Genomic DNA, 18,611 nt, shown 5'->3' on the forward strand with positions numbered 1-18,611 from the left:
TAGCTGAAATGATGAGTGCATATTAATATACAATCAACCAAATTTATTTTTCCATAAATTCTTTCCTACAGACACATATACCACACAGACAAATATCTAACATCTGCAAAACCAGGACAGATATTTGTAAACACTGACACACTACAAATTTTCCTCAAATACAAATACATTTTTTGGGCGAGTCTGCTTACTCAAAGTGTCCTCATGAAATGGAAGAGATACTCCACTACTCCAATGCAGTTACCAAATTTACCAGCATAAATTACGATGGAGTCCTTTTTTATTCATTGAGTCAGTGCTGGTTTCTGTGATCACTGTAGCAGCACAGAATAAAAGCAAGAGTGCTAAAAAGGAGTTATTTTAGATGCAGCCTTCAGGCCTTGGTACTGGGAAATACGTTCCATACATTGTCAGTTACCACTGCTCTACTTTTTCTTACAGATCATTAGCCCTCCTCCCTTTGCACCCCAAACTGAACCAAAAAGATGTCAGTGTTGCATGTTTAGTACTGTCCTTCAAAAGAACTTACAGAATAAAAACCCCACCCATTTTTTGGGTTTTTATGCTAGAAAACTCCGTGCAAATAAGTACTTTTAAGTAATCACCCCTTATAAGCTACTTTTAGTTTTATCCATGGTTTCCATTATACCAGATAGAGTCATAGGCTAAATGGAGTCCAGGGATGTGGAAATGAAGCTTCCTGTTCTCTGACCTCAGTTTGGCCACACTAAATCCAAAATGTTGTTATAGCATCTATCATTCAACTCCATCTGAAGGGAGGGTTAGAAACAGCAGTATCAGGCTCAAAAGCACATCTGTAAACCTTTTTTTTTTTTTTTTTTTTAAACTCTCACCATCCATCTCCAATATCTGTTTTATAAATATATTAAAAAATCAACTCAGGTTATGTTTTTACACATGACATCACAATAATGTGATGGATACAGGACATATTTTCAAAGTACAAAGAAAAGGTAAGCTTCTCTTGAGGTGTCCATATCTCTTAAGCAGTAAAAGAGGACACAAATAAGAGGTCAGGACAGATAGAATAAAACCTACAGTCACAGCTTTTTTGAAAGAAACTATGCATTCTTTAACAGTATTAAGAATCTACTAGTCTTAATTATTCATGTCATAGAAACACCCAAAATAAGAGGACAGGAATGATACCTCACAGGTTACATAATGAAACACCACAGCATGAAATTTGAACACAAGACACGTTCAGGGAACCAGAGACATTGTGCTGCCCTTCGATCCAGTCATGCATTCCCACTCATACCAGGGCTCCAGAACTCTTGCCAGTCAAAAATCTGTGTGAGCCCTGTACATCTCCTTGCACTAAAGCAGAATGAAAATTTAACAAGTATTTTTCTAAACTTCAAGCAATCTGAGTAACACACAGCATGAATTCTGAATATTCACAACAAAGAAGTTGTAAGATCTTGTATAAATGTAACTCATAGATCGATCTCATAATCATATTTTTAACCTCTCTTATGAAAGAAGACTTCTATCACTGCCATATCATAGTGCTTAAGAATACAGTTCAGATATTCTCCATTTACTATTCATGCTCCTGATTTCTTTTTTTGCAAGCGCTAGAATAGCAATTTATGAATTTCATTCTTTTAATTTTTGATCAATTTATTCTAATACTTTCTTTCAAAATAACTTACACATCCTGAAGGCCTCAGTCTGGCAAATCATATGTTCACAATTTGGTGGTTTGTTTTGTTTTGTTTTTTTAACCTGAGTACTGAAATAGAACACTTTCAGTGTTTTGTTTCACTTTTATTTTTAAACAACAAACACAAAATATTTTGACTCCACTAACAAATGTTCTGTTAATTTTGCAGCTATATAATCTTTTACTTCAGTTACCTTTAACATTAAAAATGCCATTCCAAATTAAAATATTTCTTTGATACCATTATTTCAATTCTTCATCAAACTCATTCGCAAACCTTTGAAACTTCATTTCAGCAAACTTACTGTTAGCCAAAGTTTTACCCAAGTTTTCCTAGTTGGCTCTCATCCACAAAAGTGACAACTGTAATATCTCTTTCATTAACCCACTGGGTAATGATGAGCAACAGAATTATTCTGAACAAGAGAACAGAGGGATCCTTTGAACATGTTCTGAGAATAATAATAACAATGCAATGTACTTTTCCAACCCAAGAGCAATACTATAGCCTTCTTGAAGACACCCACTTTACCATTATCTGATTGTTGTCTTATGAAACTTGCCTTGGGAAGCCTGGAACAGTAGTACAAAAGCTAAGATACAGAAAACTCCCTTCTTTTATAACTATATGGCCTTTCCTCTGGTCAGAGCACGGAATCACCTTTTAAAATTTTTTTCCCCAGATATTTACAAACAGACTATTTTATAGTCCACAGTTAATGAAGAATTTTTATCACTTCTGTAAATCTGTCTCTGCTAAGGAAATTCACAAATAATTTCCATTAAGTTCATCTCAGGGATATAGTAAATGCGAACAAATACAATGAATGATTTATTTACCAAATCATTCATTTGCATTGTCTGTGCAAACTAAAACCTTAAAATAGTTTCTCTGTGTGAATTAAACTGCTGTGCCTAGGTAGTTCTTCAAAGGATTCTTCAGTCTGCTCACATTCCAAATTGATGTTCAATGTGGAAACCAACTATCCTAAACGCTACCTATTTCACACACCACCAAGCTCTGTAAACACAGGGATGTGAATCACGAAAGTAGTGTACAAAAAACTCTGCAGTTTAAGCAAACTGTCTTGCTTCAGTTACTAGAGAGATGATATAAATGCACTTTGTGAGTCACCCACCCGAGACAAGCCAGGAGGTTAATCTTGAAGTTTGTATAAGAATTAGATTACCAAACAGAGCTTTGCAGATTGACAGTTGCACAAAGCCAGACAAGCAAAACCAAACCAACTTATTTAGCTACGATTGTAGCTAACACTGAAATAACCTTAAGTACTTAATGAGATTATAATCTGTGGGATGTGAGGGTAGGAAGCAGGGTGCAGGGAGGAAGGAAAAACAAAATTTTAAAATTGACTGAGATGCTTGCATGAAATCTACACTGCTTGCATGCTTTCTATGTACCTTGTCTGAATTCAGCTTTCCTAGGAATTTCTGAGAGATAACACTTTGGCACAGGGAATGATGAAAACATTGGCCAAGGATATAGACCACTGCCCTAGAAACAGGACCAGAAATAAATTAATTTAGCAGAAAAAATAACAGCTTTTTCTCAATTAATACACAAGGGTACAGTTCCCAGAATTACTGCCTATGAATCAAAATTATGCTTGATACTACAATTTTCAGTGAGATGTGCCATAACCAAAAAAAAGGAATGAGAATCCAAAAAGCATTTGAGAATATAATTTTTTATGGTGTATATATCACTGATGTTTGATTTTATGGTTCCTTTTTTCAACCACAAAGAAAATTGCAAGTTTTAAAAAACGTTATGAAAAAAAACCCCAACAACCTACTAAACTGTATTTCCAATTTTGTACATTGATCTAGGTGTCTTTGTTGGTTGCTGACAGTAATCTGCATTTCATCTTTATGAGACTGACAGCCAGTGAGAAGAAGAACATTTAAAGAAGTTGCTTAACAAACTGTCCATTGTTAGAACATCGATGAAAGCTCCAGGTTTTAGATACTGGACATGAAAACCCAAGCATGAAAAAAATATCAAATAAAATGAAGATAAATGGAAAGCTAGTAAAGAAAACACAGAAATATAAAAGTGAAAAAAACCCCCTGTATTCTCTTAAAAGTAACATTAAAATGCAACAAAATAAACATGTCATCTGAACAACATAGGTACATGACAATCCCCAGATAGTGGGAACAATGTGTTTTCTCAGTGTATCACTTCTTTAAAATGTTAACACTTTATAAAGCTAAAGGTGGTCTGGTATTTCTTAATGTTAAATAATTTTGCACATGCAAAATTATCAGCAAAAAATGTTCAGTTAATGAAGGCAGAAGTTACAGAAAAAGAAACTGGTACAGTTTAGGTTCTAACCTTATCTAATTCTCTCAAAGGCAAAATCCTTTCCTGTGGTCCTCCAATCAGATTTATTCTTACAAGAACATGGTTTCTCTCCACTGACAGACCATCAATTATAAAAACTCTGTGGAAAAAAATCCAAACAAAACACAAAAAACCTCCAAAAATTAGAACTGCTTTGATTTACTGACTGTTTAATTCAGAAAACTTTAATAAGCAAGAATATTTTAAGAAACATACTTGAATTAAAGCACAAGCTGGAATACACATAGGCATAAATAAACAGAAACATGAAGTATTTTGAGATGTCTCCAAGCATTGTTCTAACTTTGTGCTTCCCTACCTACTACTGATTAGAAACATCTGAGCAATTACTAGACTCAAAATTTTGAGTAAAAAATAGCACAAGTTTTGTTATTTCACATAAAAATTATATAATTAGGGCAGTGACAGTTAATGGACCATCAAAATTTCCTCCTTATTTGGCCTACTAGTATACTTCTGCTGTCACAAATAAGCTGAGTTATTCATTATTTGAAACATAGCCAACTTGCTGTGTCTGAAGTCACTGTATGGCCCAAGGTACAAAATTTTTGAAAGCAGTAAAATCCAGTTTTTATTCACCAAGTTTCTTGACAGAAGTTTTGCCTGAGTAGGGAAATAGGAGGTTTCATCTTCAAATAGTAAATTACTATCATCTTCACCCATACTGTTTGACTTACATTCTGTAATGGTCCCACATAAGTATTTTTCTCTAGTAAGAGAAAAATACTTAAAACACTGCATTCTGTGAGAAAGAAAAAAATGTCTGTAACTAAATGAATTTCTGCTTCTCTCCCAAAAATACTTTTTTCCTTCAGTATACTTCTGCTGTCACAAATAAGCGGAGTTATTCATTATTTGAAACATAGAAAATGTCTGTAACTAAATGACTTTCTGCTTCTCTCCCAAAAATACTTTTTTCCTTTTGAAAGGATGTGCTGTGCAATTTTATTTAGAAGACAGCAGTGGAAAGTCATAGAAGCTGGAGAGTTGTATCTTAGTCAAACTGTTGGAGAGTTGACAAAGCTACAAACCAAACAGTGACAACAACAAAAACATTCTCCCACAAAAATCCCCAAGTGCTGATGATGCCTTTAATTCATGAACATTAAAACAATACCCTGATTTTATATTAAATACATAACATTAAAAACCAGTATAAATTAAAAGGCATATTTACATCCACAATTTTTGAACACTTTTTGTTTAAGGAACAACTTAAAAGTAATACAAATAAAAAGTAGTAAAATAATTGCTTTTTTATTTCTTTTATTTTTGGGGTGAACATGGGAGAAAGAGAAGTCTATTTTATCTTTTCATAATTTAAAACTTCTGACAAACCTGCATGTAAGGAAACTTACGGACATTAGAAGCCACCTTAAGTGAAAGCATTTGTATGTTTAAAGCCACTAAGGCATTCATGTGTTTGCTCAGAAGAAGAATTTGATGGCTAAAATAACATTTACATCAGTCACTTCTTACCCATGTCCTTCTGACGTTTCTGTGACATTTTCCTCTTGAGCAGTTAGTAAAACTTGTGACACTTTATACTGAGTCTCCAAGAGTAAAAGGGTATTGAGCTCACAGCACAGCACATTCAACAGCCTGCAGAAGGACACATTGAAATGATACGACATCAGTCAGGACTCCAGTAACGCACAGTAAGACAAGAGTGAACGTGTTTATGAGATCTTGCAATGGAAAGCAAGGGGAGAAATACACAACAAAAAAACCCACTTGAAGTGTCTGACAAAAACCCAGGCATTACTAGGTCAGGAACACTCCTTTATATCATTTTTAGCCACTCAAGTGGCACAACCTTAATCAAACAGGGTCCCAACAGATTTTTTTGTGTGCACTGAACAACCAGAGAAAATACCCACTGGTCAGCTCATTCTGCTTTTGAGTTTGCATCACAGAATGACAGAAATGACGCAGGCTTAGTAAGACACTCCATGTGAAATGTAAGGAAATTATACAATAATAGGCTGGTAAGGCAACTCAGAGTCAGGTTGTCTGAAGGGGGAGGAAGGCAGGGAGGTAAAAAAATATCTTTCCTTTAGAAAGTAGGCTTTTAAGCCCTTCTGTATAATCAAATTTAACACAGTTCAAAAGCAATAAAAGATTTAATGTGTAACATAACCAAAAAATCTGCTGGGTTGGGGTTTTTTCAGAGAAACATGAATGGTAAATGAAATTAGTAATAACAAGTGCCCAAGACAGTGCCTTATATACAATTTTCTTTCATAAATTTGGGGCAAATTAACAGGGTAAGTACTCCAATATATTTTCACATAAATCTGAAGTAAAGTAATCCAAATCATACTACTTTTTCTTTTAACTAATCTATTCATTCTAAGACCGCAACAGAATAATTTTATTGAGGGCTTCCAGTTCAAGGAAAACTGTAAATGTAACTAAACATTCTTGTTACTGGTTTTATTTCCTGTTTTAACACAGTCATAAAATGAAACATAAATTACATCTGATCAGCATTTTATTTTGTATTCACATAAGATTTGATATGAACTAGAAAATACACTGTTTTAAATTGTTTGTTAGTCAAAGCTTATTTTCTTCCCTGTAATTCCCAATATGCTTCTACTGACAATAGCAAAAATTCATAAGCCATTCTCCCAATAATTTAACACCTGAAAATTCATACAGTTGTGGCCAAGGATTAAACAGTCAAGATGAGAATATGTCTCTTTAGGTTTTTTTCCTGTTGTTTTTTAATACAACTTGATCTGTTCAGTTTCAGTATTCTTCAGGTTTTATTTCTTTTACATTATCTATTTTGTGACATCAATTTGTTCTCAGTACTTTTCAAAATCACAGAAGAAGCAATGACAGTTCAACTATAACTTTTATTATTACTATTATTTAGAAGAAAAAAAAAACAGAAAAGAGCACTGAAACCATCATGAAGATGGACAATTTCTTCTGTTAAGTACAATAAATGGCAAAAACCTATTTACAGCAGTTAAAAACCACTTGGGAGAAGACTGGTAGCTGAGAATGCTTTATAACATCTCCTCTGGTAGGCAAGGCAGGGCAAAAAACAACCATAAGCAAATAAAATTAGGTAGATGGAATAGTCGTAAAATAAATGACAAAATATACAAGATCTAATATGAGCAGCTGCTGCTTGGGCATCCAAATGAAATTTTCACCTATATAGAAAAATACATTTAAAATGCTATTATTGAAGTACAGGTGTATTTAGTTAAATGTAATATTCCATTAATTACCTTCCAATGTCATAAATGTATAGACTAAGGTTTGTAATTTTTTTTAAAAAATCACATTTTATAGTATGTATATTTGTAACCATGCTTGAATACAGCTATGGAGATTTTTCTTTTTTGTTTGCTTTTAATTGCATTTGGAACATAAGAATTGTATCAAACTCCCCAACTCAATATCTCATCTATAAGAAGCACATGCTTGTGAGAATGTATAAAACCTTTACAGATATAATACAACAAGATAAAACATATCTTTTTGAGACATATTTTAAAATTTTCTTTGGAAACCGGAAGACAGAATTCCCAATCTGAATACTGCTGAAAATTGGAAGACAGGCTTTGATGAAGTTCTTGTATCTGGGGAGAACCCAATGCAACAGCACAGGCTGGGGGCCAGTCAGTCAGAAAGCAGCTTTGCAGACAAGGACCTGGGAGTCCTAATGGTCAATAGGTTGAACATGAGCCAGAAACATGCCCTTGAAGGCCAGCGCCATCCTGGGCTGAGTAATGAAGAGTGCTGCCAAAAGTCACTTTGAGGGAGGTGACCCTGCCCCTCTGTTGGCACTGGTAAAGTCATACTGGAGTGCTGAGTCTAGTTCTGGGCTCCCCAGTAACAGCATGACAGGGATGCACTGGAGGAGGTCCAGCAAAAGGCCGAGAGGATGATTAAGGCTTGGGCCATTTGGCATAGAGAAAAGCAGAGAGAGCTGTGAGTGCTCAGCCTACAGAGGAGGATCCTCAGGGGAGATCCTGTCAATGTGTATAAATATCGAACAGGAAGGTTTGAAAATTGAGTCAGCCTCTTCTCAGTGATACCCAGTGAAAGGACTAGATGCAATGGGCATGAATTGAAAGACAGGAAATTCCATTTTAATATATTGTGACGGTGGTAAAACAGTGGAACAAATTGCCCAGAAACGCTGCAGGATCACCAGCCATGACAATATTCTAAACCAGACTGGACACAGCCTTGAGTAATGCTCTGCAGTTGAACCCACTTTGAGCAGAGCAGTCATACTACACAATCTTCCACCTCCCTTTCAATTCTGATTATATAATTCTGTGATCACTACTAATAAGATATACCATACACCCAGGAACAAACTGCAATGCATATAAAATACAAGATTATCTGAAGGCAGTCCTTTATAGAAGAATAATTTTAAAGATATTCAGAAATATCAAAATACATATCATAGCTGTGAAAGTATGCTAGGAATAAGTAATTTTGTTCTGAATTCTGCACTTCCTGCCCTATCTTTCCTGGAAGGTGGTCCCTGGATTCTATCCCTTCAACTACAATTTCACAACTAATACTTCACTGCAGAAATCCCTAATCTAAAAAAAAGGCATTCTAACTAGTATTTTGTTCCACAAACTATCTCCCCTGCTTTTGGTATGTGGAATCATAATGACTTCTTTAATTATGACAGAAAAAAAGGTCCTTCTTGGGAAATAAGTCAGCTAGTAAATAAACCTTGCTAATTTTTATGTTGCCTCTCTAAATTTTTTTGCCTGAAAATAATATAATTAAACTGCCCATGATTTACTCTGAGTTGCTAAAAACGCATATGATGAGGATAGCTTATTAACATACTTCTCAATATTTTTTCTATGAGTTCCTTTTAAGAACACAAAGCAATATATCCTTTGTTCTTTTTCCCAACGTCAAACTATGTTTCTCTCAACAGGACCTTTATTATGGTAAATCCAATTCTATTTTCCTGCAGTTCCCACTACACTACCATATACTGTTCTTCCTTACTGTCGTAATATATGTTCTTTCCAAAGCCACTCTGATGTTCTGTCCTCACTTCAGGGATATCTGCTAATGCTCAGCCGGTGGTGAAAGATGCAAGATACCGTTCTTGAACACAGCAGCTGTAACAGTCGGTGGTGGGTTGACACCAGTCAGCAACTAAGCACCCACCCTGCTGCTCACTCCCTTGCCACAGTGCCTGGCCAGTCTACAGACAATGAGACCTGCAAGACCAACCTCCAAGCCCCTCAGTTTTTATTACTGAGTGGGATGTTACACGGTATAAAACATTTCTCTGGTCAGTTCCGGTCAGTTGTCCCAGCTGTGCTCATTCCCAGCCTCTTGCACATTCCTAGCCTACTTTCTGGGGAGTGGGGATAAAAAAGAAAGCCCTGTAGCTGAGCAGTTGCTTGCACAATTTCAGTGGGAACATGCTTTGTTATCAATACTCTTTTACTCACAAATTCAAAACACAGCATCCATGTGGGGTTCTATAAAAAATTTAACCCCAGTCCATACACAGTCCAGTGAAACAAGATAAAATTCCCTGCTATAAGCAGCACGAAATTTCCACCATCTAGAAAAAAGAAAGCAGCTCAAAATAAACTATACTACAATCTCAGTAATAGATGTGTGCATGCAGCATAAAATGGCTAACTAAACACAAAATGCTTATATCTATGCTATAGACAGTGACATGAGGATGAAATAGAGGACTAAACTGGTCTCTAGTAAAAGGTTTTCTTTTGGCTTGCAGTTACTGCCTTCTACAGCTATAAGCATGGCTGAATCAGGTCAGTGCAAAATACACAGCATGGTATTTGTAGAGAGCTCAGTTGTGACAAGGTAAGGTGCTTTTATCTCTCAGGAATAAATATTAAAAACTGAAGAGCAATAACACAAGGACTGGAACTTCTTTGCAGTAGCAGGACCTCCTTGTCACTAAATGAGTATGTACAACAACAGTGAAATCCAAAGCAAAACTTTCATTAAACAATTTCAGTGTCATCATCATCAGGGGCAGCCTCAAAACATTTAACATCAGAGCTTACATTAACAATTTGATTTATTCTTTATTATGCTTTGAATAAGAGCCCAAACTTCAATGAGAACGTGGATCCAAACAGTGAGTGGCAATGACTATCAAGTGCCAGACCAGTAGACAAAGGCTATGGCTAACAAAAAACCCCCAAAGAAGTCAAAAGCCACTCAGTCAGTGTTGGAACACAAAGGGCATTTGGAAGCTTCAGCCAAGCAAAGCTTTGCACACTGCCTTTGCACACTGAACAAAAGGCATTAGCAATGAGCAGATAGAGGATGCCTCTGCACTTGGTCTAGCTAAAGGATTGAGGCTTCTAGTTGTTCCACTGAGGGCAATGCATGGTTTTGAAAAAAATATGAGTTTCTGGATACAGAAGTTACACCTTTGGTGCCTGGGGCACTGGAAGCTACTACCTTAGGGCAGTCATGTTTCTCCCAGAAAACTCCGTGACTAATGTATTCCTTACAATGTTTGCCACACGAAGAGATTTTCAAAAGAGCACCTACGCCACTTCAGCTACCCAATGTACCTACAAATGACATGTAATCTGATTGCTAATGGTAAAAAGTTTCCCTAGCTAAACAAAAATGCTTTCCATGAGCATCACTTGCCAGCCTAGAGGACTGAGAAGTGAAGTGCTTTAATCTTCCCTCAGCTAAGTAAAGAAAAAAAGTCAACAAACAAGTGACATCTGATCACAGAATCTACTGTTCCTATTTTATTAATAATGATTTGTTTTAAATTAATAAACCTAAAAAAACTTTTATTAATATATAAATTAGCAAAAAATTGAATAAATTGTGTAACTACATGACCACAGATAATGTAGACGCATTCTCACATAATCCTGTTGCAAATCTTCATCACTAGTAGTCACAGCTAACCCAGACCCTGTCCCCTTTCACCTTTGGGTTCTGCTAATCATAATGTTTTTTAATAAAGAGAAAGAAAAAGAGCCACTAAATATAAATAGCATTATGTTGCAATCACATGTGTGTTAAAATCACACATTCTCTTAATTAACAATACACATAATGCAAGAACAACTAAGGAACAATCTACTTTATATGCTGAGGCTACCTCACTATTAAAATGCAATTATATAAGGGGGCTTTTTACAATGCAGTTGACAAAAGTAATGGAGAAGAATGCAGGGGTGTTTGTTATGTGTATTTCCTAAACTCACAAAGTTATCTTTTGCCTATCACTTTTTTTTCCATTTAATTCATTCATCTGGATTTCACTGGAGTGCTTTAGATGAAATTTTGACTACTACGTACTGCTTTAAAGCAAATTTCAAGATGCTGATTGATTTTGATGTTAGTATAGTATGAGCCATTTAAATTTTCTCTGCTAGTTTTTGGGGCAACAAAAATAGATACAATGCATTTTTATAATTTTCTGCACCCATTTGGTAAGCAACAAAACTAGGATAATAAATAAAAAAACATATTTGCCATGATATTTTATATGACAAAGAAAATGTGACCTAATAATGTCAAAATATTTATTACACAAACCTGAAAATAACAAGCCAATATTCTTTTCCTACTTGCAGCAGACAGTAGCTTTACAATCCTGAAGCTGATACAGATGAGCATATGACTTAGACTAATATTTACAATTTTCTATAATTCCACAGAAACAGAAATGCATTTATTCACACTGAGCATTGTAATAAATACTGTGTTTTCAGCCTTGCCTTGCCTAAACCTAAACTAAATCTATTTTTCATTGCAGTTCAAATTATACTTCTACAAAATAGGTTATCTTCATATATCTCTAATGCTAGTTAAAGCACATTGTGTCTTTACAATTAAGCAGTCACAATTAGCATGTCTGAAGGAAAAGGATGTACCCTCAGAATTTTCCAGGTATTTCTCTGCAGAAAGCCAAACTCTTGAACAGGCTGCTTTCCTTGTCGCCTGATGCCCACTAGCAGGAGGCATCTCAGTGAACAAGTGTGGAGCTAACAAAGGTTCTTCTGATTCAGAATGTACATACAAAAGATCTTTTGACTTCACAGTATTTAGGAGTTCTATTGATCTATGGTCGAAATAAGCCACTGGGGAAAAAATAAGATAGCCAAAGAAAGAAAGGGTCTCGTTTTCCTCTTTAAAGTATTCAAATGCCCCTACTATCATATTACCATATATCCACAAAAAAAAAGATTCCAGGAACAGTGTTATAGAAGTACTCTATTAAGTAAAGGGAGTTTTTGCAAAGCCGCCTGTAAACCAACTCTTATGCCCTCCCACTGCCCACAGCCTATGCATATTCCAGTAATGTTGTTTCTCCTGTTTTTTTACTCAAGCCAACACTAATGGAGTATCTTTGAATTTATTTTGGGGTATTGATACTGTTTAGAGACAGGAACCTGATTATCAAAGGTACAAATTTTGACTCTGCCACACTTTAATCCAGCTAACAAAATGGTATCACTAACATTCACAGAAAACTAATTTTCTGAATAGAGGGTACAGCAATATGTAAATGCCTGAATAATGCTCTAGGCAAAGACTTTGAAAATATATATATTATGCATATATTTTCTTGGCAGGCTGTAAAATCTCAAAAGTCATGAATGTATTTACTATACTGAAATACTAGACAAGTTGCCTTGATAATGTATAAAGCCATCAATCTGAAAGATTCCTTTATTAATATAAGTTACAGAGATTCAAAGAGCTTGGCCTTAAAAGGAAGCTGGTGAAAACTAGTGCTACATTTTAGGAAAACTGCTATTTCTCATATGCAGTACCTTTTCAAACCAGATCGATGGGTACACTTGTATCAGAGAAATAAAGCTGATAATTAAATTAAGAAAATACTCTGTGTTTAGTATGTTAAAAAAATATTGCTTTAATTACTGCTTTGAATTTCCCTTCTCTAGGATTTGTGCTCTGATGGCAAGTTCAGAACCTTCTAAAACAGAAAGACCACTGAAAATTCCTGCATTAGTTCCTGTGCATCCAGATTTTCAGCCTGTAGAAAAGAGTGTCTGAGACAGCCTTCAGTGTTCTTTTATCAACTGATATTGGCCAACTGGGAGACTTCTCGATTCTAAATAAGTGTAAATCTGCTTTGAAGCTGAAAGCTGAACTGACAGTTTGAAAATCTTTCTATACACAAATTAGGAACTGTCTATATACTTGCACATATCTATTCCTATCTCCCACTTCTTGCCTAAGGTTTTCCTTTAATAAATAAGTAATAATGATAATAATACCTTTTTTTTTCCCCAATTAGTTTAAAAGGACCTTCAAATGAATAAATCTCATCACAGAAACACACAATAGTGCAATTAATGGAATACCAGTTCACTGCCTGTGAAATTACTGAAGAACCATCCTAGGCCAAGACACACCCAATAACTTAAAAACAAAAAACAAACAAACAAAACTAAAAACAAACAAGCAAATTAAAAAAAAACCAGAAAGAAAAAAACAAAATAAGAAAATCAAAGATAGCACAGATTTGAACTTAGCTACAGCTTACTGTGGAACTATTTCACCCTTGACCACACAGGTCCTCATCTATAGGAATGCACCATAGGGAGTATTCTTTAACAGATATTGGCTATGCACACCATATCTAGCTTCCCTGTGTTTTCCCTTTGATTTCTACTGCATGCACACCACTTTACAGAGTGCTTAAGCTTGAAAAGGAAAGTTGACAGAAGAGCCTCTACCAGTCTGTCCTTCAAAATTATAATTCAGAATTCATACTTATTCAAAATGAAGAAAACTATCCACCAGAGAATGCAATAATAACATTAAAAACATAAATATATACATCTGTGCATTTTGGATTAAACAGACAGTGGAAATACCAATGTATTAAAAGTTTTTATATGCAATGATACAGCTAATAACCAAAATAATTTAAGACATTGAAGCTCAGTATACACCTGAAGGAAAATTTAGTTCTAAATTGCAGAAGTTGTTTAACATTCAAGTAAGTAAATGTGTAACTGTTTTGAACAATAAAAACAGGACCTTACAGTATAACCTGTAAGTTAAACAGATCTGAAGTTCAGCACTCAGCTCTGGGTGAGCCACATGTACAAATATAAAGTGTATGGCCGTATAGATCTGTGAACAATTAAAATAAAGTGGGTTTGGCTGTACTGCTGGTATTGAGTCTAGCAAAAATGTTTCTAGACAAAATCTTCACAAAATCATACTGCTTTTCAATGCTGCAATTATCACAAACACCTAAATATTTTATTTCTACATAACAGCAAAGAGAAATGTAGATCTTTTGCTCCAATTTCCATATTTTCAGATCTGTTAAGCATCTAATATTATTTGATCTAACTGCTGCTGAACTTAGAACTCTTGATGGAATTTGGTCACGGAGCAAACCAACTACACAAGGCAAGGTTCATTTTACAGAACATGGATGTCTGCAGTCAGTAGCATTTACAGGAAAAATCACGGAACTTTAACTGTATGCCTCCCATGTTCAGATAATATAGGCTACAGTTTCTTGCAAGTCTTAATAATCTAAATAAGTCTTAACACTGTAAATCCTGATTTAGAAGGGCCCCATCAGGATCAAGTCCAACTCCTGTTCCTGCACAGGACACCCCAAGAATTGCACCACAGGCTGAGAGCATTGTCCAAATGCTTTCTTGAACTCTGTCAGGCTTGGTGCGGTGACCACCTTCCAGGGAGCCTGTTCCAGTGCCCAACCACCCTTTATTTTAAGCTGTAAACCATCTCATTTTCTCTTGATCCTAATTAAATCAATGGAAGGTCTGTCAAGTTTTCTGTGGAGTCTACCTAATCGTAAATGAAGAAAATAATTTATTTTTCAAATTTCATCTTAAGACTTCTCATTCCTATATAAACTAGTGATTTTCTCCAAAGCAGCATTTATAACTTCTATGTCAAAATCATGTATCTCCCAATTCCAATCTCTGCCGTTGTTCATCTCCTCCATGCTCATCCTTATCAACAAATTGATATCTTACGGTTATTCATACATAGTATGAAATAATTTTACAGTGATATCAAAGTACAAATATGGCTGCAAAAAGCTAGTGTTTCAAAACTTAATCAGTTGGGCTATATTGTGCTCAAACAAGGTTATCAAAGTTTTCCATATTATGAAGTACAATACAATAGATCTTTTATTTCAACTGCATAAAATAAGTTCATAACAAAAATGTGAATTCAAGGATTTATATATTCAGCCTTGGAAAACAGAATAAAAATGCAGAAACTAATGTCTACATTAAAATTATAAGGCACTGAATATTACAAAACATGAGCATAACAGTGTGAGCATCTTTTAAGTTTACCTTCAGGTTCTAGAAATATTTGGAATCAAATGCTACTCTTCTCAAAATAAGTTTTTGTGAAATTGGTGATAATTAAACAAATACTTAAGAGAACAATTTTAAGTACAGGGAGACTACATAAGCCAAACTGACATAAACATAGTAAAAATAATTTATTTCAGTATTTTGGTGTACAGTGGATGTACAACTTGTTTTTTACAGTCAAATAGGCAAAATCACATGCAATTTCTATCACTGCTTCTCATATTACAATATATCCATTTACAGATAATAAGATTAGATTCAAACTGTTCTCATTTTGTAGGCCATTTTTCATTTAATCTCCTTATGCTAAAAGGGGGGGAAATTTCACCTTCATACATCATAAAACCCAAACAATGTTATCTTGTCAGAAGTAACACATCCAAGCATGTTATATCCTATTTAGTTAACGTGACCAGAGAATAAAAAACATGCATCTTACCTCAGACCAAATATATGGGATTGTTCGTAATTGAATAAGGAATGAATTTTAGCTTCTGAGTTCAAAATTATAAGCCTGTCAATGATATCCTGCCAAAGGAAGAGAAATGTATGCTTTTGTAATTTATGCACATCATAGTTTCATATGGATATTTACTGTTGGATGAAAGCCATTATTAAAACACACACCAAAATTATTTCTGTAACAAGAGGTGTTTTCCACACAAAAGTCAATGGCAAAAAGAAACCATGTAGAAGGTTAGGAAAAAAAAATCTGTTAAAAAATATAAACATACAAAAAGATCCTTGCATATCAACTATCTTAGTTCTTCTTCAGTATTAAACCACAAAAAAAAAGTTAAACTCTTTTTTGTATGTTTGAATGTGTACATGTCTATTTCAATGAAGAGAACAGCAAATCCTTTAGTATAATAACCCTTTTTCACACTGGTTAGTAGTACATGCTTCAAGTCACAGCCATTTATTCCCAGTTTAGCAAGGCTTGGCTCAGATGTTGAGGCTTACACCTTTTATCTTAGAGCATCTCATGTAACAGACAATGACCTGTTACACTTCTTCCACATATCTAATCTAATTATCTTCCCCTGGTTCACTGCATATGCAAACTGCTTCTGAAGGAATAATTTCATTTAAAAAATAGGAAAGAACAAAAACATTCAGTGATGTTATCATCTCAGAGACAGATTGCTGTGCTATGGTCAGAGGAAACAGATTACAAAATCGTTATCAGCTTTATTTAATCTCTATTAAATACAATAGTTTTATTTTCACATTTAAGAAGTACAGTTTCAGAGACAGCAGAGGGAGTTATTATTCACCTAATTAGATCAATGAGTCATTTCGATAAGATTTGAGGGGAAAGTTAAGACCCATACTTTCATGAAATCAACAAAAGATCTGTTTTTTAACAGAGAAAAGTAAAATTCCTGAGTAAAACTCACAGTAGCAAAAAAAAGTCTATAACTTTTCAAAGTAAACTGTCTTCATAAAATGCATTCTTATTTAAAATGAAAGCATATTTTTCCTATTAGATTTTTGGGGCTGTGGGGGAGACAGCTTTTTCCACATAGTACATTCACAATCAAATTCTCAATTAAAAAACTCAACTTGTACCTCAAGGCTGTTCATAAAATTGATAATGCAAGCAATTGATTTGTATGGGATTTAAGATTTTTTTGGTATATTTGTACATTCAAATGCTAAGGGATATTTCTCTGGTAACAACCTCCTCTCATTTATAAATCAAAGCTTGGAGCTGCAAAAGTGTACAAAGAGCAGGCACAGTGAGAGGACTACTGAGAAAGGAGACCAAGCTCGGATTTGGGATTTTAGGAAGGAAGATAATTAACGAGGTTTAACACAAGATTACATCCAAAAAATGTGCAGATAGATCTGCACTGCTCAGCTATAGAGCACAGCTTAAATATTATGGTCAGATGCCATCTACTTTGAATACCTAAGACAAACCATCTAAGACCCTCCAGAATCACTGAAGAAAATTACCTGTTTTAACGTCTTGCAAAGCTACAGATCTAGATGGTACTATCCAAACTAGATTCCCCTGAATATATGTACTGCAGAAACCCTCAAGGAGTGAAGGCAGGGAGAAGAACCCTCATTTATATGTTCCATTTTCTAAAGTAACTTTACATGCCAAACACAGGAAAAAGAAATCTTGAATGTATTAAGGAAAACTTTCCAAAGGGCACAAAATAAAAACCTGATTAGTCTACAGTTTGAAGTAGTAAAAGCTCAGCTGACAATCTGTTCAGTCAATGATGCAGCTAGTCAGACAAAAATACAAAGGAGGCAAAAATGGTTAAATCCTGGGTAGTCAAGAAATAAATATACAAAAATGAGTAAGTTCTGTGCATTAGCAAATATAGTCTAGCATAAACAAGTCAGATTCTGTGGCAATGTAACACAATTCAGAAACAGAGAAAAAATAAGGAACACAATCAAATCTTCTAGTGGCATTGAAATTGCTTTTACTTTGCTTTCTATAGTTACATCTGGCCAAAATCTTTTATCTTTTGCTTTCTGCAATCACTGCCCAAAGACGTGGTTATAACAAATCTGTATCTCTGCTTAACTTCAGAAGTTTTCTGAGTACTTAGACTCAGCCATTATATGTTAAATTAACATTAGAGGATCTGACTATTTCCTTTCTGTTAACTACATAACCTTGGATGCCTGTCTTACATAGCTAGACATATCTCTATCCAATCTTGGATGTCTAGGCTTACAAAACCCACGGCTGCACAGTAGTTAAGTGAGACAAGCCTCATCCAAAACATCTTTATCTCCTCAGGGAACTTTGCACAATTGTACCAGTATTGGCATTTCTAGAAACTAGAGAATTTCATAAAAATACTGAAGTGCCTCAAAAGCTAAAACAACACCGGCTTTCAAAAGTTACAAAAATCATTCTTGAAATCTACCACAATTTGAATGCTCTCAAATATTTATCATCTTCAGCATACATCTATCTTCCTTGCTCCCAATGCCTTAAAAAACTTGGTAACTGAACAAAGCTATCCATCAGTGAACACACTAACATTGAGTAGATTGGAAAAATGAAATTTATCATGTCATTTCCTCCTGAAATCATCAAAACAGTATTGCAAAAAAGAACTCAAAAATCCCTTCCAAACATAACATACACTATTATGATAAACTCTGTCTAAACAACTTA

General features: G+C 34.8%; 1 protein-coding gene across 5 annotated transcripts in view; it reads right to left on the minus strand.

The window, feature by feature from the left end:
- Positions 1–18,611, minus strand: part of TBC1D32 (TBC1 domain family member 32) — a 71,375-nt gene that overhangs the window by 27,320 nt on the left and 25,444 nt on the right. For all 5 annotated transcript variants that reach the window (XM_017739741.1, XM_017739740.1, XM_017739739.1 and 2 more), the window contains 4 exons: positions 15,897–15,985; positions 5,559–5,681; positions 4,050–4,158; positions 3,113–3,206 (listed from right to left, as the gene is read on the minus strand). In XM_017739741.1, the coding sequence (XP_017595230.1) occupies positions 3,113–3,206; positions 4,050–4,158; positions 5,559–5,681; positions 15,897–15,985 (415 nt within the window). The remainder of the gene's footprint in view (positions 1–3,112; positions 3,207–4,049; positions 4,159–5,558; positions 5,682–15,896; positions 15,986–18,611) is intronic.

The sequence above is a fragment of the Corvus brachyrhynchos genome, unplaced genomic scaffold (assembly GCF_000691975.1).
Source record: "Corvus brachyrhynchos isolate BGI_N302 unplaced genomic scaffold, ASM69197v1 scaffold14, whole genome shotgun sequence".
NCBI lineage: Eukaryota > Metazoa > Chordata > Aves > Passeriformes > Corvidae > Corvus > Corvus brachyrhynchos.